The 22,844-nt window shown below is 43.6% G+C and overlaps 1 protein-coding gene across 1 annotated transcript in view; it reads left to right on the forward strand.

The window, feature by feature from the left end:
• The window catches only part of EMB (embigin), a 55,260-nt gene that overhangs the window by 24,630 nt on the left and 7,786 nt on the right, over nt 1–22,844 (forward strand). The window contains exons 2-8 of the mRNA XM_060236589.1: nt 2,684–2,767; nt 7,182–7,377; nt 10,361–10,449; nt 17,606–17,733; nt 18,039–18,324; nt 21,091–21,124; nt 21,652–21,738. Coding sequence (XP_060092572.1) covers nt 2,684–2,767; nt 7,182–7,377; nt 10,361–10,449; nt 17,606–17,733; nt 18,039–18,324; nt 21,091–21,124; nt 21,652–21,709 — 875 coding nt within the window. The 3' untranslated portion in view covers nt 21,710–21,738. The remainder of the gene's footprint in view (nt 1–2,683; nt 2,768–7,181; nt 7,378–10,360; nt 10,450–17,605; nt 17,734–18,038; nt 18,325–21,090; nt 21,125–21,651; nt 21,739–22,844) is intronic.

A 22,844-nucleotide genomic window follows, 5' to 3' on the forward strand; every position in this document is an offset into this window, starting at 1 on the left:
GAAGATGAGCTGTTGTTCCAGGGATCCTCAGGTCCCACCTGGAACCTGGCATTCCTTGCTGGGTTGGACTTGGAAGTTTCTAGGTCACAGTGGATTTCAGTGACTTTATTAGATATGAACCAGAACTTAGAGATTTGCCATCTCCAGCTTGAGACATTTCTAGCGATTTTTGGATGAAGCGGGAAAAGTTGGGGAGGGGAGACAAAGTAGGGCTCTGAGATCTCCTACCACAGACTTTCAGCCAGGACTGGAGCTACATGTTTTTTGACGGGGAGGCAAAATTTAAAAAATGACGCCCCTTTATAGGCCCATTCTATCTTATGGGCCCATAGAACAGAATAGACTCCATACCCAATTTGGCGTGTCCCCCTTTGGTGGCACCCAGGGCAAGCGTTCCCTCTTGCTTCCCCCTAAATCCGGCTCTGCTTTCAGCCAGCACCCTGTGCTTGCCACCGCAATTCCCTTGGGTGGTAGGAATTTTTTTAAAAAAAGAAAATAGCCATCACTACATGTGACATTTCACTTCTGGGTTTTCCCTGGAAATGATGTTGCATCATGCACAATGATGGTGCCCCTCAAGTCTCCACCCCTATCTTTCTCCGGGGGCTATTGACTGGCAACCTTATGTCATAGAGTCTACCCTCTGACATTGTCATATCCTCCAGCAGAAGATAATCTCTACAGCCTGGAGATCAGTTGTAATGTTGAGAAAACTCCAGGCCCCATCTGGAGGCTGGCAACCCCGTGACCCCATCTGCAGTGGCTTCAATTAGGCCTCGCTTCATCAACATCCTAAAGTGGTACAGTCAATGCAAATGCTTACCACTTACCCTAATTGTATAAACTTGTCCTGAGTTAGATTTAGAGAAATTCAGGCAGCTTGTTTCTCATTGTGGAGGTTTACTGCAGAAATTTCCTGCAGCAGAGAAGGGCTGTTACCATCCTGCCCTGCTGGTGGGTTTCCTGGAAGCATCTGGGTTTACCACTGTGTGGAAACAGGATGCTGGACCAGATGGACCTTTGTTCCAATCCAGCAGGGTTCTTCTTAAGTTCTTAAAACACATTCTGCAACCCAGTATGTTTCTCCCTTCTTGTGGACGTTGTTTGCCAAGGTGCCTGAATAGTTTCCATTCAAAATTCTCCAAAGATAAAACTCAGACTCCTGGCCGCCTAACATTCCATCTCAATGATAAAGCAGTAAAGCCTTCAACTGTAATCCAAATATTAGATGGAAAGGACCTCTTGCAGAGCAAGGAGTCAAGCCAGAAAATGCCCCAAACTGTCTTTTTCTAAACAAGAATGACTCCTATTCTCCATAGCTATGTGCAGTTTCACAAATGTCTTCTTCTGAAGAGCAATGCAATTAGAAGGTAGTGCTCTAAAGTTAAACTGTAAGTCATATTCTAGCCTCAGGTCACTGCTGCTTTCAAAATCTTCTGATCAGCACTTATACTTGGTCAAAGATGCTGAACTGAAATTAGAGCTAAGCTAGACAAGACACTGGAGAATCCATGATTAGATCTTTGAAGTGTTTATGGAGGGAGACGGAATGCTGCAAGGTTGTCAAAACGTTTCTTTGATTTGGACCTATATGGTTTTTCTCATGGCCCCACACAGTGCCAATTTGCTTTACTTGGGAAATGTACAGGCAACCTCTCAGAAGGCAAAAATTGGGCAAGGGGCGGAACCTGAACCTGAGGTGGAGTTCATTTATTCAGGGGTAGAACTAAGGGGTACAGCCAGCATAAATCTATTTTCATCCAAGGCACACAACTCTTTCATCTTCTTATATGACCCATCAAGCAATTGGTCTTCCAGAATGCATTCTAGATACTTAAGGCTCAATTTTTCAATAATAGTACAACCTACACTGTGTCCTGATGTAATTATACCATTAATACACCTGTCCCCTGTCCCACAAGAGCCCCGTGGCGCAGAGTGTTAAAGCTGCGGTACTGCAGTCCTAAGCTCTCCTCATGAACATATGTAGCTGCCTTATACTGAATCAGACCTTTGGCCCATCAAAGTCAGTATTGTCTTCTCAGACTGGCAGCGGCTCTCCAGGGTCTCAAGCTGAGGTTTTTCACACCTATTTGCCTGGACCCTTTTTTGGAGATGCCAGGGATTGAACCTGGGACCTTCTGCTTCCCAAGCAGATGCTCTACCACTGAGCAACCGTCCCTCCCCAAACTCATGATCTGAGTTTGATCCCCAGCAGAAGCTGGGTTTTCAGGTAGCCAGCTTGAGGTTGACTCAGCCTTCCATCCTTCCGAGGTCGGTAAAATGAGTACCCAGCTTGCTGGGGGGAAAGTGTAGATGACTGGGAAAGGCAATGGGAAACCACCCCATAAAAAGTCTGCCATGAAAACGTTGTGAAAGCAACGTCACCCCAGAGTCACAAACAACAGGTGCTTGCACAGGGGACCTTTCATTTTCCCTTCCCTGTCCCACATCAGCCAGTGAATGTGTAGGACAGGAAACACATAGTAAAAACTACATATAGCAAGTTAACCTAGAGTTTCTACTTTCAATGATAGCTCCTTGGTCTTGCTAATGTGTAGCTGTCTCTTCCAGCATGCTTTTACTGTACAATTTAAAGAACACATAAAAGAACAAAAATAATGCTTTTCTGAATCTTATATATAGGATAATAAAATTAATTCTCAAGGTCTCTTTTTGTCAGGTCCATCTACTACAGAAGATGCTAAGAAACCGACGGAGAAAAGCCCTGTTTTAGAAGTAGTGAAGTATAATATCACCACAAAGGGTATGTTTTTCATTACTATCAGTTGTCTACAGGGCTTTCTTTGTGAAAAAGGCCAGCAGGAACTCATTTGAATATTAGGCCACACACCCTGGCACCAAGCCAGCTGGAACTGCGTTACTGTGCGTTTCTGCTCAACAAAAACCCTGGATGTCTACAACTATGGCTTCATGAGAGCTGGGGTTTGTTCTGTCCTTTAACTTTTCACCAGCAAGTTTCTAGTTCTCCTGCTTATGGAGGTAAGTGTCAAAACATCTGATCAAAGTCTCCTCAAACACCACAAAGTTATAGAATAAAGCCAAATCTTAAAATGAGAAGATATGGGCAACTGCTTAGGCCATTCATAAGTAGCTCTCATGTTATTCAATGGGGACTATCCTCCAGTAGTGTCTTCAGCATTCATACACAAGGTTGCCAATCTCCAGGTGGAACATGGAGATCTGCTGTTACAGCTGATCTCCAAATGGACAGAATTAGTTCCCCTGAAGAAAATGGAGGATGGATTCTATTGTATAGTATCCTGCTAAGGTCCCTTCTCTCCCCAAACCCCACCACCCCAAACTCCACCACCAAAATTTCCAGGTATTTCCCAACCCAGAGCTGGCAACCTTAATTCATCTCTCAGTTTCTCTCAAAGTCACTTATAGCAATGTGAATGTAAAGAGCCCTCAGGGGTCTCATCCTTGCCAGGTACCAGTTATACCTCAGTAAGGTAGTACTAAGCAACCCCGTGGCGCAGAGTGGTAAAGCTGCAGTACTGCAGTCCTAAGCTCTGCTCACGACCTGAGTTCGATCCCAGCAGAAGCTGGGTTCAGGTAGCTGGCTCAAGGTTGACTCAGCCTTCCATTCTTCTGAGGTCGGTAAAATGAGTACCCAGCTTACTGGGGGGAAAGTGTAGATGACTGGGGAAGGCAATGGTTGACTCAGCCTTCCATCCTTCTGAGGTCAGTAAAATGAGTACCCAGCTTGCTGGTGGGAAAGTGTAGATGACTGGGAAAGGCAATGGCAAACCACCCCATAAAAAGTCTGCCATGAAAACGTTGTGAAAGCAACGTCACCCCAGAGTCGCAAACAACTGGTGCTTGCACAGGGGACCTTTCATTTTCCCTTCCCTGTCCCACATCAGCCAGTGAATGTGTAGGACATGAAACACATAGTAAAAACTACATATAGCAAGTTAACCTAGAGTTTCTATTAAACTCTAGGTTAACTTAAACTCTAGGTTTCCAACTCCAGAGTTGGAAACGACTGGTGCTTGCACAGGGGACTACCATTACCTTAAGGTAGTACTAGCAAGCCTTGTCTTGCTTCCTGGTGACAATCCCAGGCAAACTCAAAGGGGAGGGGGATATGTTTTCCTTTAAAGCCAAGCTTGTTTGTTTGTTTATTGTGAGTCAAGATTTTCATGTTGAAGTTTGCATTTCTTTTTTACATGAGATTTTTTTTTTGTGAAGCAGAAATGAAAATTACATGAAAGCTAAACCCGGTTTTCTCTTTTGGAAGGGTTGTTTGGGTTTTTTTGCTGCTGCTATTTTCATTCCAGTCCAGGATGCAAAGTTACAGCATACCTGTAGCTGTAACTTTTTTTAAGGCTCCCAGGAGTTGGGTCTTCTCTGTTATCCCCCTTTGTTTCCTCTTCTCCTTTCTGGGCCACTCCATAGGAGTTTCTGTGAAACTAGTTTGTCTTGTTCCCTCCTTCTGCCCAGATGAACACAAAGACAGTTTCATTCTACTTTTGTCCCATTAAGTACTTGAAGAGGTATTTCTCAGATGAAAGGAATGAATTAGGAGCATGTGTTCATAATCATAACTAGAACAGACTGCAGGAAGAAAGAAGAACACACAAGTTACATATGATTGTGACAGCATTTGCAGGCTCAGTTCTGGTTCTCCTCATAGAAATTAACCCTGGTAAAAGCAATGGGCTATAGCAAAGAATGGCAGAGAAAGAGGCAGGGTTTCATTTCCCTCACCCATGTAATGTTCTTGCTCCTAGATCCATACAGTGGAGATGGGTTTGCTGGGTGGGGATGGGTGGCAGAGACTTACCAAAATGATCCTGGGGAGGATGGAGACTTACCCAACGGTGTCCTGCAGTACCACGACATAACTTCTGGCTGTGTAAATTTTGAAGGAATACTTAAGCATCCTGTGAGGCAGTTACTTCACTTCTGGTTACACCATCGGAAGTGACATTATGGAATGCTGTTTTGACCCCTCCCCCCATTTTTCTGCTGCCCCGTTGCACGGTGTTGGAGGCCTGAGACCAAGTGTAGGAGACTGACTGCCAAAGCATATTGGCCACACTAGCTCAAAACATCTTCCATTGATTAACAAGATGCTCTGTATTCTTGGTGCTTGGGGGGGGGGGGGCAAAGTGGAAGGGCTTCTAGACCCACATGTGAACCTCCTGATGGCACTTGGGGTTGGGGGGTTTTTGGCCACTGTGTGACACAGAGTGTTGGACTGGATGGGCCATTGGCCTGATCCAACATGGCTTCTCTTATGTTTTTATGTACAGGGAAGGGAGCAACTGGTTTCAGAACAAGGGAGCTTATACCATTTATACTTCTTCCAGCTAACAAACAAAACAGGGACTCTACCTGATAAGACTAAACCGATTTACACAAATAGCGGGGGGCGGGAGGAGCGGGACAGAACTTTCCATTGCAACTTATTAAGGATAAATATCAACCCTACATGTGTTGGAAAAATTAGGTATACAGTTTGGATGCTATTGTAAGATGGCAGGCATTGTGGCCCTTTGCCCCTCAAACCTTATGGGAAGTATCCACTTCTCCCATGGCAAGCACCCTTCCCAATACAAGTGACCTCTCATTTATGGATACATGCCAGACTGGAAACTACCTCTGGCCTGGCAGTGCATGAGAGACTTGCATCAGATTTCAACCTGGCAGGTGCCCCACTTGGAGTGAAAGAGGAGATGGAATTACTCATTTGGGTTCCTGCTTTCTCAAAAGGACTTAAGAACATTTGTTTTCTTTTTCTGATCAGAATCTTAACCAGTGACACAAAAGAAGGCATGTTCTTAAGCCAGTGACATTAAAAAGACAAGTGAGCCTCTTATTTATTATGTTTATTCCTGTGCTGTTCATCTGCAACTATTGTGTACTGTGCAGCATGAATCTCTAGTGTGGTTGAAGCAAATGACCTCTGTGTTCAAGAGCACATACAGAAGGCCTTGGAAAAATAGTAGCGGAAAAGTTTCAGGGTTTTTTTTTAAGATTAAGTTTTCATGGACAGTATTGAAGGTTTTTAATGCCTTAAGGCTGTGATCATACACACTAAATAATGCACTTTCAATCCACTTTCAGTGCACTGTCCAACTGGATTTTGCCAGTTCACACTGTAAAATCCAGTTGGAAGTGCATTGAAAATGGATTGAAAGTGCATTATTTAGTGTGTGTGATCACAGCTGAACATATCTATCTGCAAAATTATTTTAACATTTTTTAAAATGGAATTCCAACTGATTTGATGTAAGTCTGACAAAATGATTTAGACTTTTCTCCTGTAACATATTAGGAAATACTTGGTTCCAGTGGTAGCTGGCACCTTCCAGAAGTGGTGCTGCTATAAGTTCTGCTGAAGCCCCACCCAACTATACAGCTCCACTCAAATACATTCTGCTTTCTTCAGTCCCAGTCACGCTAGTAGTACAATAGTGACGGCTTTTGAATTACTGGAATCAGCTTCAGCTACTTTTCCTTTCTTTGTGTTGCCTAACACAGTGACATCCTAAGAACACTTTCCTAGTAATAAACCCCATTCAATTGATGTGTGTAGGCCTGCTCAGGATTGCGCCCAAAAAGAAGTATGAAAGAATGAGCAGACTCATGCAGTTGATAGATGGAGATCTCCTGGGAGTATGACTGATCTCCAGCTAATGGAGATCACCTGGAGAAAAAGCCCAGCAGGAGCTCATTCGCATATTAGGCCACACCCCCTGACATCACCATTGTTTTGCACATATTTGCATATTAGGCCAGACCCCCTGATGTCAAACCAGCCGGAACGGCTTTCCTGTGTGTTCCTGCTCAAAAAAAGCCCTGAACTCTATACCCAATTGAAGTATTTTCCCTCACCAAACCCCATCCTCCTCAGGCTCCACCCCAAAAATCTCCAAATATTTCCCAACCCAGAGCTGGCAACACTACTGAGACCCTACAGAGCTACTGCCATCCAAAGTAGATAATACTGCCCTTGATAGGTTCAAGGTCTTCATGTGTCTATGCACTGCTTGATTCACTCTAAATGCATTTCAGCAAAGGAGGGATGGGTTGAAGCTGGCTTCCAAATTCAGGTCAGCAGACTGTGTGCCAATAGTTGAAACAAATGCTTGAAACTTTTTACAACTTACATTTTAAGTCATCTGTGTCTTCCTTTTTCCCAACAGAATCTTCTACTAAAGCTGTGGTGAAAAATATCACATTGGTGCGGCCAGCTGTCCTTGAACTACTATGCACCCTAGAAGTTAACCCTTCCCCTGACAGGACAACAATTGAGGTCACATGGAGGATAGATAATACAACAATCAGAGATGACAATGCCACCAAGGATGAACACCAAAATATTTGGAGCACTCAGTATATGTGAGTGGCTGTTATGATTTGCCTGGCATATTTTCAAGGCTATTTTGTCTGAAATATGTAGAGAATGAAGTATAATACAGATATGTGCCTCTGAATTACTTTTTTTTTTTTTTGGGGGGGGGGTGATTATTCAATCCCATCCATTCATTCGCCTATTTATTTATTTATTTACATTATCTATGGTCTGCCTTTCTCCCTGGGACTTTAGGTGAATTACACATAGTAAGTCAATCCAATCAACACAATGGGACATTCAGTTTAAAAAATGCAATAGGATTTGGGTTGTAAAACCAACCAGAATTAAAAAAAAAAAAAACTGAATCAAAGCAATTGTTGACATGACAACTTTAATTATGCAAAATTCTATAGTAGGATCCTAGTTTCAGCAAGCTATACACAGGAGCCTATAGTCCCTAAAAAGTTATCCAAATAACTGTGAATAATTTAGTACAATGCAACACTGTTGCCTGTTTATAAAAGCCCTCTTGCATAATTTGGTTCGCAGAAAGCCAGGACCTTCTCAGCCAGGCCGTTTCACAAGGCATTGGGCATGACAGAGAAGGCACATGTATGAGCAGTTGTTGATTTTACCCCTGAGGGAAGGATCAGGAGCCCCCTTTAACTTAAAAAACTTAAAGAACTCGAGGCAGTTGTTGATTTTGCCCATTTGCAGGTTGGCACCCTTAGAAGGCTGTATTCATATGGGCAAAGATGTCATGGTGGATCATAGAAGGAGAGGCAGTCCTGAGGATATGAGGGACCAAGACCTTGGAGGGCTTAATACCTTAAATTGAGCCTGTACATGTGCAGTCACTAACTGCAGTGACTGCAGAATGGGAGTAATATGCATGCTTCATCTAGCGTCTAATGTTTCTTGGCCAAATGTGCAAAGTGACTCTACTCAAAAAGTAAGAAAGGATATTTTTGGATCCAAACCATTTGAAGTGAATTGAAACAAAAGGACAGGTAGGATTGCTGTCCAAAATGGTATCACCATGTCTCCACCCTTGCCCATAACCAGTAACAAGTACTCTGTATCATGATCAGGGTTGCCAGATGTGGGTGGGGAAACATCTGGAGATTTTGAGGGTGGAACCCAGAGAGGATGAGATCTGGGGAGGGGAGAGACCTGGAAGTTGACAACGTAGGACTCATGATGACCTTCTTTTCCTTGCCAAATGAGGAAATCCACTGTTATGACATCATATGTCAGGTGGTTTCCGAAGGCCTTTATGATGGCCCTGTCCGCTTCCCTCCCTCAGAGGCAAGGTTTTCCCTCCATTTTTATTCCCCTTTACTGACTGAGCCACCCTAGTAATGTGCTTTCTTGTTTGCTGAAGAACTCTAGCTGTCCCACCTGTTACAGTCTGATATTTTAGCTGTTAGCTCAGCCCAGGAACCTGAGGGAAGGATCAGGAGCCCCCTTTAACTTAAAAAACTTAATAGAACTCGAGGCATTTTGAAATTCAAAAATCACAAAATATTTTATTTAACAGATGGGAAAAATCAAGTGAAATCAGGGGTAAAATTTCTGAGGTAACTAGAACAAATAACTCTGAGGGAAAACAGTATATGCACAGACTTTAGTTCATATGTTTTTCAGGCTACTGAGAATTTCATAAGCTTTTCCCAGTGACTTAGAAACTTCAAGGTGAGAGACTTTTGCTCCAGTGTTTCCCAAACACTCCAGTACACTTTCTTTGAGTATTCACTGGCTCTTTTGGTTTCCAGAAGTCTGTTACACCCTATCCTGTACTCAAACTCCTTCTATAATCATAGTCTTCTTGACATTTATTTAACTCTTGAAGATTTCACAAGGCAGTTTCTAACTATATCAGATCAGGGATATCTCTTCTCCTCAGAGTGATCTCCCTGTTCCAACTGGGTAGGGAAAATTCTCTCTCTAGAAGACCTATCCCCTTTCCTGGCCTGAATGGGAGTCCTTGCCTAACTACCAACTTGTTTTTGTCAACTTTCCTCCAGTTCTCCATCTTTGTTAAACTTCTCTAAGTCAGGGCTGAATTCAAAATGCTCAGTGCTAGACTCAACTCAGTCAGTTCTAGTCTCAGACTGTGTCCTCCTCAGCATCCAGTTCAGAAGACTTTCTCTGTTCATCTGATGCTAACCAACCAGATCTCTTACAGCAGTCTGTCACTCAAGGCTCTCTGGCTCTGTGAAGATTTAACCCTTCACAGTCCTTAATTAACCTGTTTGTACAGCATTTTGAAGCTTTATAAAAGTGTAGTCCATCATAGCCTGCCACACCATTGGGTAGGTTTGCCAACCTCCAAGTGAGGCCTGGAGATGTCCCAGAGTTACAACTGATCTCCAGACCAAAGACAGCACCCTCCCTCCCCAACCCTGCTTTCCACAGACTCTACCCTTAAAATACCTAAATATTTGCCTACCCAGAATTGGCAATCCTACCATCAGGGCACTTTCCAATGTCTGCCACTGGCTTCACTTACTGGCCTTGACAGTATGAGTGAAGAAGAGTTCTGGCACTTTGTTCCTCTTTGTCTTGAGAAATCCCTTCCTTACAGCTTGTGGGCATAGACAGGTGTCCACCCCACTTGTCACCTCCCAGCTGCTTGTAAACATGGCTTAACTAGCTATGCATGCCCTCTCTTATCCTTGTCCCATCGTGAGAATTCTGCCTCCCACTGGAGGCAGAGTTGGCCAGGCCTCAGCCAAAGCCAGTGCCCACCTTCCTCCAAGTTTTTTTTTAAAACAAACACTGATTAGGTGTTGTGGCAACTGCTGGGAAGGGCCATGGCTCAGTCCCTGTCTTGGTATGCAGAAGGTTCTGGCTCAATCCTTGGCATCTCTGATTGAAAGAGCCAGGTAGCAGGAGATGTGAAAGACTTCCACCTGAGACCCTGGAGAACATCTAGATCTTTAGATTTTACTTTTATAGTTCAAGTCTGCCTATTATATTTCTACTTTTACCAGTTATAGTGGTATAATTCGTTATTCTTTTCAGGGCAGAGATCAAAAACAGAACCCAACTGGGGAATTATACATGTGTCTTCAAAACGAAGCAAAATGCTGAAGGCAAATTCAATGTGCGAGGTAAGATCCCACAGTGTTGCTTCCTTTATGCTATTATTTATTCATATTAACCTTATTTGATTAGATTTTGTACTGGATTAGTAATGCCAATGGGCATTTACTAATAGAATCTAGAGTCCAAATCTAGAAAATAAAATAAGTCAGAACACTACTGCTAAGCAAGAAATCATCAAAAGGAGAAATAAAAAGATTTAAGTCTGATATACAATCCAGTTGTACCATGGTTTGTGACACTGGTGTTGAACTAGGGACATTCCACTGAAATGAAGAAGTTTGGATTGCATTTTCCACTGTGAATGAAATGGAAAATATTTTACCTAATTGCAATTTATTGTAAAAAAATTTAGGTTTTAAATGAGTAATTCACATGCACACATATATATTATATTATATGGTGGTGTCCCATTATGTTACTCTCTGGGTTTGTTTTGTTGTTGTTTTTTGCGCTTTTCTCTTATGGCCAAGGTATTATTATTATTATATATCTGTTCTCTTCTACATCTATGTAGGGGGACCTCCATGTAGATATCCCTACAGGGAGTGAAATGAAAATGCTATTATAGAAACCTGGGGGTGCTATGGGGGTGATTATTATGGCACAGAACAGCTGTTATTAATTAAACCCAATTTAACTCAAGTTATACATCTGGCATCTTCACTTCAGGGATGGGGTGTGCATACAGGCAACAGGTAAAACTTAAAATGTGAAAAACATCTCTAAAGTGTTTAAGAAAACTGAAATGGCCCTATTACAGGCTCTGTTTTTAAGTCTTTGTGGTGCAGCAGATACTTAATTCAGTTTGCATCTTACATTTCCAGCAAGAACCTCAGGGTGGCAGACACAGGAGTTCTTCCTATTGTCTCCCCCGTGAACTGGTAAGGCAGATTAAGCTGAGCAATATTGACATTTGGCAAGGCCATCCAGCTGTACTTCATGGCTCAGTGGCCTGAGCTCAAGGGCAAAACTCTGTTTCTTGAGGTCAGTGATTGCTGCTTGGCCCAGATATAAAATTAATTGCATTAGAGATCTACAAGCATCTTGCTTATTGAAAAGTGCTCAGTGCTGTGAACCAGCAAGGTAAATGTGTAGCTTTATCATTAGGTGGCTACAGCTCATTAGCGTGATGTTGTTCCCATTCCAAATGAAAATAATACAAAGATATGCTCTAGCAGGGTCCAGGAGCCAGGGTGATCCAGAATAACAGAAGGTCCAAAAACATGCATGCCAGTCAGAGCAAAGCAGAATGTAAGAATAAGACCCATTTCTCATAAAGATATGCGCTGTACTGAATGCAGGACTCTCTTTTTCTCCTTTAAAAAAAATGACTGCCTTTTTAAAATTTTATAGCGATTCCTTGAGTCTTGTCTAATTTTCTGACTTGATGTTCTGTTTTATTTCTGCTCACTCCTTCCAATCGGCACAGGATTGGTAACAGTTTTTACTGCTGCTCTCCCTTTTTCTCTGAAATGGGATAGTTTATAAAGGTACCCTGATGCAAGAAGATATTTGACTGAAGATGCAAGTTGCTGAATTATTAAAATGTGACTAACTATAGAACAGTGATGCACCTTGATGAATGCCGCTCATATATTAATGATGTGTTACCTTAGATGCACAGTCATGGTGATAGAGTTGTGCAAGAATCTTTGGGAAAACCTGCACTTGAGCTGTAAATATATTCACTTCCCACAGGAGTAGTTTAGTTACACTGATGTTTGTGGAAGGCAAAAATCCTAATTGACTTTCTGAAAAGTGACAGGGAAGGGACTGTGGCTCAGTGGTAGAGCATCTGTTTTGCATGCAGAATGTCCCAACTTCAATCCCTGACCTCTCCAATTAAAAGGGTCAGGTAGTAGGTGAAGGGAAAGACATTTGAGAGCTGCTGCCAGTCAGAGCAGACAATACTGGCCTCCATAGACTGAGGGTCTGACTCAGTAGGAAGCAGCTTTGCATGTTCATGTGATTAGCATTTCATTGTTTCACAACAGGGGGGGGGGAGGAATCACATTTAACCTGTGATAAAATTACAGCTAATCATGGGAGTCACATTGTCCATCCATTTGGGTAACACATTCATTCAGACATTTTGCTAAATTTGATGACACTTCAGCATCAAGAGAATTTCTGAAACCTGGATTACTCACCCTTCATTTGCTAAAACACGCAACCCTCCCTGGATGAAACCATCACGATGGCTTTTCTCAGCTCTGTCAACTTATGTAAGCCAGTCTGAACATGTTGAGTGTAATAACTAAGCAAATTAAGATGATATCAGTTATATGAAAATATATCCACACCATCCACTATTGGCATGTTAGTATTTTTTTCTTTATTACATTATTTAATTTATGATTATCTAAATGGCCTTGGGAATAAGAAGATAGGCTGGGCAGAGCTATACAACTATCTTCCAGTAACTTCCTATCCAGGAAGCTTAAGGATCTTTGCTTTAGCAGTGGACTGTTGGGCAACCAAATTTCCACTGCCAGCTGATCTGCTACACCCTTACCATTACCAGCTCCAGGTTGAGAAATCCCTGGCAATTTCAAGATGGAACCTGGGAAGGGAGAGACTTCAGCATAGTGTAAGGCCAGCATCCACCTTCCAAAACAGGCATTTTCTCCAGTGGAACTGGTCTCTGTACTCAGGAGATCAGTTGTAATTCTGGGAACTCTCCAGGCTCCACCTGGAAGTTGGTAACCCAGAGCACCCTGCTCTTGCAGAAGCCATCTGTTACCTTCAGCAGCCATCCAAGCTGCTTCCTCCTCCTGTCTTACAAAACAGAAATAGTAAGAGGAGGAGGATTTATGCAGCAGGGGATATGTATCCTCAGCGTGACACCACGGACAAGAGGGCAGTCTTTCAGAGACCCCAGTCCACCTACCATTGCAGCACCATTGACATAAAGCCAGACTACAGAAGAAAGACACAGTGGCAGTTATTAGGGTTGCCAGGGCCTACCTGGCAATTGGTGGGAGATTGTGGTGGTGGTGGGGGGGGACTTAGTGGGAGTGGAAGAGAGGCCCAGCTAACATTGCAGTGACTTGTCTATGTCACTTCCAGTGTGACTTGTAGTGGCACTGGGGTGACACTTTAGTATTTGGGCAAAAACTCTATGGTAAATTTGGCTTTGATCATAGAGTTTTTGCCCAAATACCAGAACATCACCCCAGTGTTGCTGACATGATGATGTCACTTCCAGGTCATGTCAAAAGTGAAGTAAACATGTCACCGCAACATCAGCTGGACCTGCTCTTTTGTGGGGGTAAGTCCCCCTACCAGCCAGCTGATCAGCAGCAGGGCAGTGGGGCCTGGTGGTGGGGTGTGTGGCAACCCTAATGAGCTTCTACACAGGTACACACACATAAATGGGTGGAAACAGTCCTTGTCCATCCATTTGTGTATGTAGCTTCTCCTGTGTAGCAGGTGATTGCTATTCCAGAGCTGCCACCCAAGTGTGTGAGTGGGTCTGTTGTGCATAGGCCAAGTCTGCTTCCATTGATTTCCAAGAGAGCTAGACCTGTTCTCTGAAGACCTGCACTCATCCCATTAATGACAATAATATCTGAAGACCAGGTCTATGTCCCTGGATTTTAGTGAGGAGTATATTTCTGAAGGTCTGGTCTACTCTTATTGATGTCAATGGACATTAGACCTAGTGTCCAGATCTGGTGCCCCTCTAGTTGTCATTGTTACCTGTTTGTTTGCCTCGGGGCGAGTCAGAAAGCAGCCGTGGTAGTTAGGAGCTGCCCTGCTGCTGCTTGCTTCATTTGCTCACCTGCTGCACTTGGGACATCTGCTCTTTGCACCTCTATGTGTGTTGCAGCTGGTGTCACCAACCTCTATGTGTGTTGCAGCTGGTGTCACCAACCTCCAAGTGCTGCTTGGTGGTCTCCTGGGTTACAACTGATCCCCAGTTCCCCTTGGAGAAGAGGAAGAAGAAGTTTGCAGATTTATACTCTGCCCTTCTCCCTGAATCAGAGACTCAGAGCAGCTTACAATCTCCTTTATCTTTTCCTCCCACAACAGACACCCTGTGAGGTGGGTGGGGCTGAGAGGGCTCTCACAGCAGCTGCCCTTTCAAGGACAACTCCTGTGATAGCTATGGCTATTCCAAGGCCATTCCAGCAGCTGTAAGTGGAGGAGTGGGGAATCAAACCCGGTTCTCCCAGATAAGAGTCTGCACACTAACCACTACACCAAACTGGTTGTTCTGGAGATCATTTCCCCCCAGAGAAAACAGCTGATTCAGAGGGTGGACTCTATGGCATTATATACCAATGAGATCCCTCCCCAAATCCTGCCCTCCCCAGGCTCTACCTCCCAAATATCCAGATATCTTCCAACCCGGAGTTGGCAACCTCAGTTGTAGCTCCAGTAGACAAGACCCTTTATCTTGTCAAGGGTCCTCAAAATATGCAATAGTCCCTGGACTGTTCTAAAACATAGAAAATGAATACAGCTGCTGTAGGCATGCTATGCTTCCCCTATACTCCAGCTGCCTAGACTGTTTGTCGATCTCGTATTCTAAGTAGCAAAAACAGCACATGCTATTTAAGAAGCAAAATTTCATTATAATACAGAGCCATAACAAAGATCATGCTCTGCTGATAAACATTAATCACTGAAAAGTGGTGATACTAATCAGATGCCCTTTATTTCATGGTTTATTTGCTGAGTTCTCATCTATCAGTGAGAGTAAGGCAATATGTTGAACAGTGCCACTGCTCAGCTTTTCACTTGGCCAAGCATTGCATTTACATACCATCTTGTCGCTGCCTGACACCTATTTGAAGCCCTGGAAATACTATTCCTGAGGCTGCAGGAGTGGACAAATGATCGAGTGGGTCACAGGGCTGCAGTAAGGAAGGAAGGGATGGAAACTTGCCCCTCCTCATTCCAGTCCCACCCTGAATCATGAGGGTCCTGCAACACTAGGGGGGAAAAAACTTTCCAGGACTCAAAAGGAACTGCAGAGGCAGCAAGGGACAGAAGAAACATCTGTGCTGCATTGATGCTTTATAGGATACCAGCTGATACATTTACAGCCCAATCCAGACGTAAAGGGTGGGCGGCCGCAGCATAGTTGCCGCGCCGCTAATAGACTTCCTGAGGACTTCAGCACGCTGGAGCATGGGAAGGGGAGAGGCGTAGCTTGCCGTGAGGGAGATGGTCGCCATGGCAACACTGCTGGCGTAGGCACAAGGGAGGTGGAGGCAGCCAGAGGGGACGGCCAGCCCCCCCACCCCCCCACCATTGGCCAGTCCTGGCACATGCGCTGCAGCTCATGACAGTCAGGGATGGTGAGAGGTGGCCCCAGAGAGGCTGACAGCCATCCCCAACCTGCCCCCAAACAGAGAACGGACCCAATGATGGGCAGATCATCACAAGCAAAGGAGAGACGTCTGACCAACACGGGGAGGGAACAGGAGTGAGGCTGGGCATGCGCACACGAGAAGCCTGGCTTGGTGGTGGGTGGGAGCGAGACAGGGCCACATGGAACCATGGAGAAGCCATCAATCCCCTCACACCCTCCCACTGGGGGGACAGTGGAACTTACCCAGCCATGGGTGACAGTCCTCGCATGAAGAGCCTCCAGGAACCTGTGGAGTCCTGGAAACAAGAGCAGTTAGCCCCAGGGGAGAGACCTCTCTCTCCCCCTCGTAAGTCAAAGATACTGTCAAAGCAATCGCATGGTGCAAAACCTGTCACCAACGTGCCTGCCTGTCCCTCACTCTAAGTATGTATGGCTGGGAGCTCACCGGCAGAACTTCCCGCCACGTGCTCCTCTCCCTAACAACTGAGTTGTGCGAGGCCAGAGAAGAAGTACTTCTAGGAGGGGAGACCACGATTGGGTGCTGGGGAGGGGGCTCATCAGCACGAGGGGATTGGCAAGGCAATCATGCCACTCCCTAAGGGGTTTGCGAGCTTCCGCAGTGGCAGAGGCGACCTTTGTTTTTGGTTTCAACGAGTGCCTATGGGACATGCTGCTATTTTTGCTGGCGTAAAGTTGCGCCTCTTGGGGGGGGGGAGCATGTCATGGGCCAAACTGCTCAGGAAGCTGCCTAAGCCCCAACTCCACCCCCTCCTCCGCTTGAATGCCGCACTCCGCCTCACTTCTGCCCAGACTTGGATGCAGCCCTCAGGCACCTCTGCCCTCAGGTGGAACGGTGCTTGGGCAGCCCCCCACCCACGTAACTCTCCCCCTCGCTGTGGCGGTGCCGGTTGTACGTCGGTGCAAATCCTTCCTGCGCCCACGTAGCGGCTCGTCTGCTCCCAAAAGACTTTCTGCCCCCCCCCCCCCTCTGGATTGTGCTGTTAGTCACATAGACCTTGACTGAAATCTGCATGTGCACTAACAGCAATCGTGCTTGCTCAGAACTTCATCCCAGTGATTTCGATAGAATTTTACTTCCAGATAAGAATGTTTAAAATCACATGGCAGTAATTCAAGTGCAATTGGAAGTGCAATTTCCATATAAACATAGCTGGATTTGGAAGAAAGCATATTGTGAATCACAATCCATTGTGAATCCAGAAAAAAGCTTTACATAGCTAAGGATGCTAAGACACATGCCTTGAAAATCACCACCACCTAGAACCATCTCCAGAGCTTCATGGGATCCTTAGACCTACCTTTGGTACCATTTTATACCATTCATTCATTTATTTAATTGGATTTATATCCCGCCCTCCCCACCAAAGCAGGCTCAAGGCAGCTTACAACAATAAAAACATTTACAAATATTGAGCATTAACTAATTAAAACCTTAAAAAGTATAACAATTAAAATATATTAAAACAATTTGGTGCTAATGGTAGATTCCAATAGATTTCCTATGCATTAGTTATATGCTAATTTCCCTTTCTGTTACCTTTACAGAATTGTAAGGAGTATCATTCCAAGTGTAAATGCAAGAATTGCTTGAATTGTAGAAATTATTTTAATGATGCTAATTCTCTGAGACTAGCTAGAAATAGCTTTAATTTGATAGACATAAGAAATCCAATGTCTAGTTGCAAGAGTCAAGAGAACAGACTTGTTAATAATGTGCTTAAAATTAAATAGCTGGATATGTATGATAGAGGCTTTATATACACATTGCAGATCTGTGAATACGTGACTTCATAGAGGTTTTTTCTGTTTTATCTTAGTGCCTGAAGCAGAAGGAAAATCCAAGACCTTAATTAGTTATGAAGGTGATTCCGTGGTCATGGGATGTAACAGTGGCAAATATGATCCCCTGTACTGGGTCTGGTATACAGTGAATGGGAGTGAAGAGGTAAAAGTTTAGCATTATTGATTAAAGGGAAAACAGTGCTCCCTCAAAACATGCTGCAAATAGTAATGGTTTTGTATGGAGCTAATTGAATCAACTTGTACACTTTTCGTCTTACTATATTTTTAGCACATCCTGCTATTCCACCATGTTGTTCATATATCAAGATGAGAGAATAAATGTCCTCTGTAAACATGAGTTATGACCTCATTTTAGACGGATGCTGCATTTCTAACGGTGTATGAGTTTGTTAAAATTGATTCTGCATCATCCCCAATAAAGTTCTAAACTTTTTTTTTCTCCATCAGGTTGTTATTAATGATACTCTGAGACCAGAAAAATACCAAGTCTTCTCAAAAAATCTCAATTCAACAAAACTGAAGGTGCTGGGCCTCACAGAAAAGGATGGAGGTTCTTATTGGTGTGAAGCTATATTTTTGCAATTAGGCGAAAGCAGAGGAAAAGTGTCCCTTAAAGTTCTGACCTATATGGCACCTCTCAAACCATTCCTTGCAATAGCTGCCGAAGTCATTGTTTTAGTAGCTCTTATTTTCATCTTTGAAATATACACCAAAAAGAAAGAACCTGTTGTTGGTAAGATATGGAAGAAATATATTTCGCAATATGTTTGTTTGGTTTTTATAACATTCACCAGGAGTAAGGCCCATTTGAAGAAAAATACAGCAGGCTATAGAAGGAGGCTCTGGGCAAGTGCCCGCTACCCTTGCTGTCTTCCCACCCACCCAAGTGAAGGCATTGACTCCCCTCCCCCAATTCAAGGGGAGTTGATCTCTGTCATCTAAAGAGCAGTTGTAGATCTGAGGGATCAGAAATGGCATTGTACTTGTCTGAGACCCACGCTCTCCAGTCCCTACCCCTTAAATCTCCCAGAATGTCCTAACCTGGAGTTGGCAACCCTACCCCCTTCCCTTTATTTGAACCTCTGAATTCATTGCTCTCCCCCTCCATTCAGCCTCTACATAGGAAAATGACAGTCTTTCGTCACAGTGGGGGGACCAAAGCAGTTTACATCATTCTCCTTTCCTCCTATATGATCTGAACAACAACCCTGTGAGGCAGGTTATGCTGGAAGTCTATGACTGGTCTGAACCCAGTCAGCTTCCTGGGTCTGTCAGATCCCACTCTGAAGCTCTAATTCCTATGCCACAGTGGCTGTCATAGGGGGGCAAGCAGCCAAGTGTAGCGTAGCCAACCCTTAACTGGAGCTGTCCCTTTATCTGCCCTCTTATATCAGAATTCCATCTCCTTCCCCCACCCTGCAGCCTTACATAGGAAAAGGACAGTCTCCTCGTTCATCTCCCCCCTTTGATCTGAACAACAACCCTGTGAGGCTTCCCTATCTCCTTCTCAGGGGCAAAACTGAAGGGAGAGAGGGAGTGAAAGACAGTAATGGCTATTGCAGTGGCCTTCAGAGTCTGCTTGTGCTGGGAGGCTGTCTGTGTGGACAGTTTAGGGCCTTTTGTGAGGCCACAGGCACTCTGCAACCCTTTCTGAGGCCAGTTGACCGAGAAGAGTTGGAGATGTGGCTGTTTCTGAGGTAAGATTGCTTTTGGCACTGTGTTCAACATTCCTGGACCTGCAGTAGGTGGTGGCAGGGGAGTCAGCCAATGGGAGGCCAGAGATGGTGACCAGTGTGTGATGGGTCAGTAGTGTGTTCCCACAGTAACTGGCAGAACTAGCAATAGCCACTTGGGTGAGAGAGAAGAGCAGTCTCAATGTATAGCATGCAAGTACTCTTGATTGATAGTCTGACAGGCCAAAGGCTTGTAATGCACAGTCCCACCAAGACCAATGAATCAGGATGGTCAGGATTTGTCACCACGACAGGATAATTATACTATATGATTCCATGTTAGGTTCCAGGTTCAGTTCAAGATACTGGTCCTCATGCATAAAGGCCTTCAGTACGTAACCTTATGGTAACTACATTTTGCGCCTTGATCCTTCATGGAGGATTATCATTATCCTGGGCTTTTTGAGTAATGGTTCCTACATTGTGGATGGCACAATGTATCCACTTCCAAAGGTTGTGCAAGGCCAAGGTATTCAGACAGGATTTTCACTGATGTTTGGATCATGTTTGTGAGGAGCAACACTTCATTGGCCAGCCAACTGCCTCTGTCTGTTTTTAAATTGTATTTGTTTAATTATATCCTGCCTCTCTCCCCAATAAGGACCAAAAAACAAGTTGGAATATAGGAAAAATACAACAGAAAAATAAGAGAAGTGGGGAGAGGAGACTTCTAAGTGAAGAGGTCTCTTTCTTCCCCTCCTCCTTATGTGACAAGAAATGAAGTCTCCTCCCCTTAAGACAGTCTAGGGTTCATCCTAGAGCATCCCATGACATGGCAACATTGTCAGATGCCACTCTCTCCACCATTTCCCCCCAATGGCCCCTCAAGCAGTGGTGAAGAACTGGGGTCTAGAGTGGGACGCTGCCCACCAAATCTGGCAACCTGATCATTCTAGATTAGAATTTATAGTAAATATTCTTTGTTCTTAGAAACTGTTCCCTTTTAGACATATGGTATGGGCCACTGTGTTTTTCCAGTAGGGGGAATATACAGTTAGGACCAGCCAAAAGCTACCAAGCAGTGAACTAATTTTTAAGGTCTCCTCCTTAGGCATGGTCTTAAACAAACAACAACGGAAGGAAGGAAGGAAGGAAGTTGTGTGGGAGTTAGGGAAAGAAAAAAAATTGGTTTGTAGAAGCCATGATGGAAGTCCCACCTATGATATGTTATAGTCTTAACATGGCAATTCAGGAAGTTCTTTCCAGAATAATTAGATTAGATTATGCCTAGCACTAAAGATTGCAAGTGACATCAGTGCCTGAACAAAGAAGCAATGGCTGCTCTCCTTCTGAATAAATACAATACAGGGGTTATCTGACTCTTTCTCCAGCATGGAGCGCACTGATGGGTTCCTTGTAAGGCAGAGGCAAAGGAAAAGAGAGAATCTTTACATTAGCAAAATCAGGGATTGATTTTAGATGATGCATTAGGTCCAGAATCAATAGTGGCAAAATTGAGTTACTCTGACCTAATCAAGGGAAGACATGTTTTATTTTCCATTCAGACTGAACCCCATCATAAGGGTGTGGGTCTGTTTCTGGATTCCTCGAAGTAGACCATATTTACTACTAGGCAATTACCAGTAAATTCTTCCGCACTGATTTGATTTTGCATGAGTGGAAACCATTGAGATCTAAACCTTCTTTGATGGTGGATGGTGGATCTTGGTTGCAGCAGTTTTTAGGGTGATGTCAATGCTATCATTGTGACAGTATCATATTTAATAAAAAAGCACACTAAGCACAATATTTTCTTTGTCTCACAGAGGGTGAAAAAGAATTTGAACAAACAGAACAACTGTAAGTTCTGATTTTGTTTTGTGTTTGTTACAGAAAGTGTTCTGATGCTTAAGTGATATGGAGTAAAGTCCATCTCTGATAAAACCCAAGCATGTTTTGCTATTGTGCTCACTTAGCATTGGCTTGCAGCCATTAGCTCTAGCTAATGGGTGTGGGGGGATGCTCTCTTCTTAACATGTGCTATTGCGAAGTATGATTTCCAGATTATTTAATTTTTTCCCTTATGACCATGGTTATCAGATAAAAGATACTTGGCAATCTGAAGACTGGTCCCACATTCTTGTTTAACACATGACAGTGGGATTAAGTGGTGAGTTGCATGTGTGAATAAGCTATACAAGATCACATAGACAGAACTGATAAGTCGCATCACATAAAATACAGTGCTTTCTCATGAAGTTATTTTGCACATGCTTCTGCCAGTACACAATAGTCAAGTATAGAGAAATCAAGTGATATAAATACATAATGAATAGCATTAAGTCATCATGAGTATGTGTTGAACATTACACTGTATCTCCTTACAGAAAATCAGAGGACAGCAATGGCGTGGAAAATAGTACTGCTAGACATAGGAATGTTTAAGTGCCTTGTGAGAAGCTGGTAAATCCAAGGTATGTATGAGAACAGGGAAACAAGTCTAGTTCTGCTTCAGGATCATTTGTTTTCACTCAATTTTGAAACCTACAAGACCACCTAAGAAAATAACTGGGCACATTAATTTTTTTTAAAAAGTAGCTTATTTTATATGATTGTGGCAAAGTAAATGTTTATGAGATTGTGGAAACAGGACAGTATTCTGCTTTAGAAGAATGTTAAATGGACTATGAAATACCACTGTGTTATCCAAATTATTATATTACAAAGGCCAGGAAAAAAAAATGATTGGAAAGGGGCAGAGGTAGAGAACTGTGAAGAGGCAGAAGGGATTCCCCTACTTTCTTCTCTACTGATACCCAGGCTTTTCCCCTGGACATATTTAGAATTTAGGGAAAGAAAGAATTTCTGTTCCTGTTTTAAAAATAGAGTAAGATGGTATTGGAGAGAGAGAATTCCACAGTGATAGCACATTGCACAAGCAGGCTGTGGGGAGATCAATATGGGTTTTGATTGAGTGTCACATGAACTTCAGGGAATGGAAGCAGTGATTTCAGATATTTTTTTATCTGAAACAGTGACCAAAATGTCCTGTTCATTTCAGATCAGAAATACCTGAAATGATGCAAAGGATTCCTGAAATTTATCTCCTGAAATTCTGGGATGCCTTTTTCCACATTATTTTGACCACTTTTGTTTTGAATAGGCAGTAGACCCAGCACCTGAACACCCATTAAAAAACTGGAAGTTGGCATTAGTGGTCCCTGAGGCAAGGTCTACTGCCTATTGAAAATAGGATGCCAGAGCTACCTCCATAGTTTTCAATGAGCACTAGACCTGGCTTCTGGAGACAGGGCTGGTGCTAGGCTTTCTGGTGCCTAGGAAAATCACCCACTAGCGCCCCCCCCCATTATTAAAAAAATATAGCGAAAATGAAGAGTGCCAAACTTGAAACTTTTCACATTTTTAATTTACTGATTTTTAATTTTATCTTTTCAAAAACATGTGGTAAGTTATTGAAAAAATTGTGGGAATAAGTGCTTGCTGGCTACACCAGGAAGGAGGATGGCAGGATAGGATGAGGTGAGAGGCCAAGTCGCACATTAGGGAGAGGGGGGTGGCT

The sequence above is a fragment of the Heteronotia binoei genome, chromosome 4 (genome assembly GCF_032191835.1).
Source record: "Heteronotia binoei isolate CCM8104 ecotype False Entrance Well chromosome 4, APGP_CSIRO_Hbin_v1, whole genome shotgun sequence".
NCBI lineage: Eukaryota > Metazoa > Chordata > Lepidosauria > Squamata > Gekkonidae > Heteronotia > Heteronotia binoei.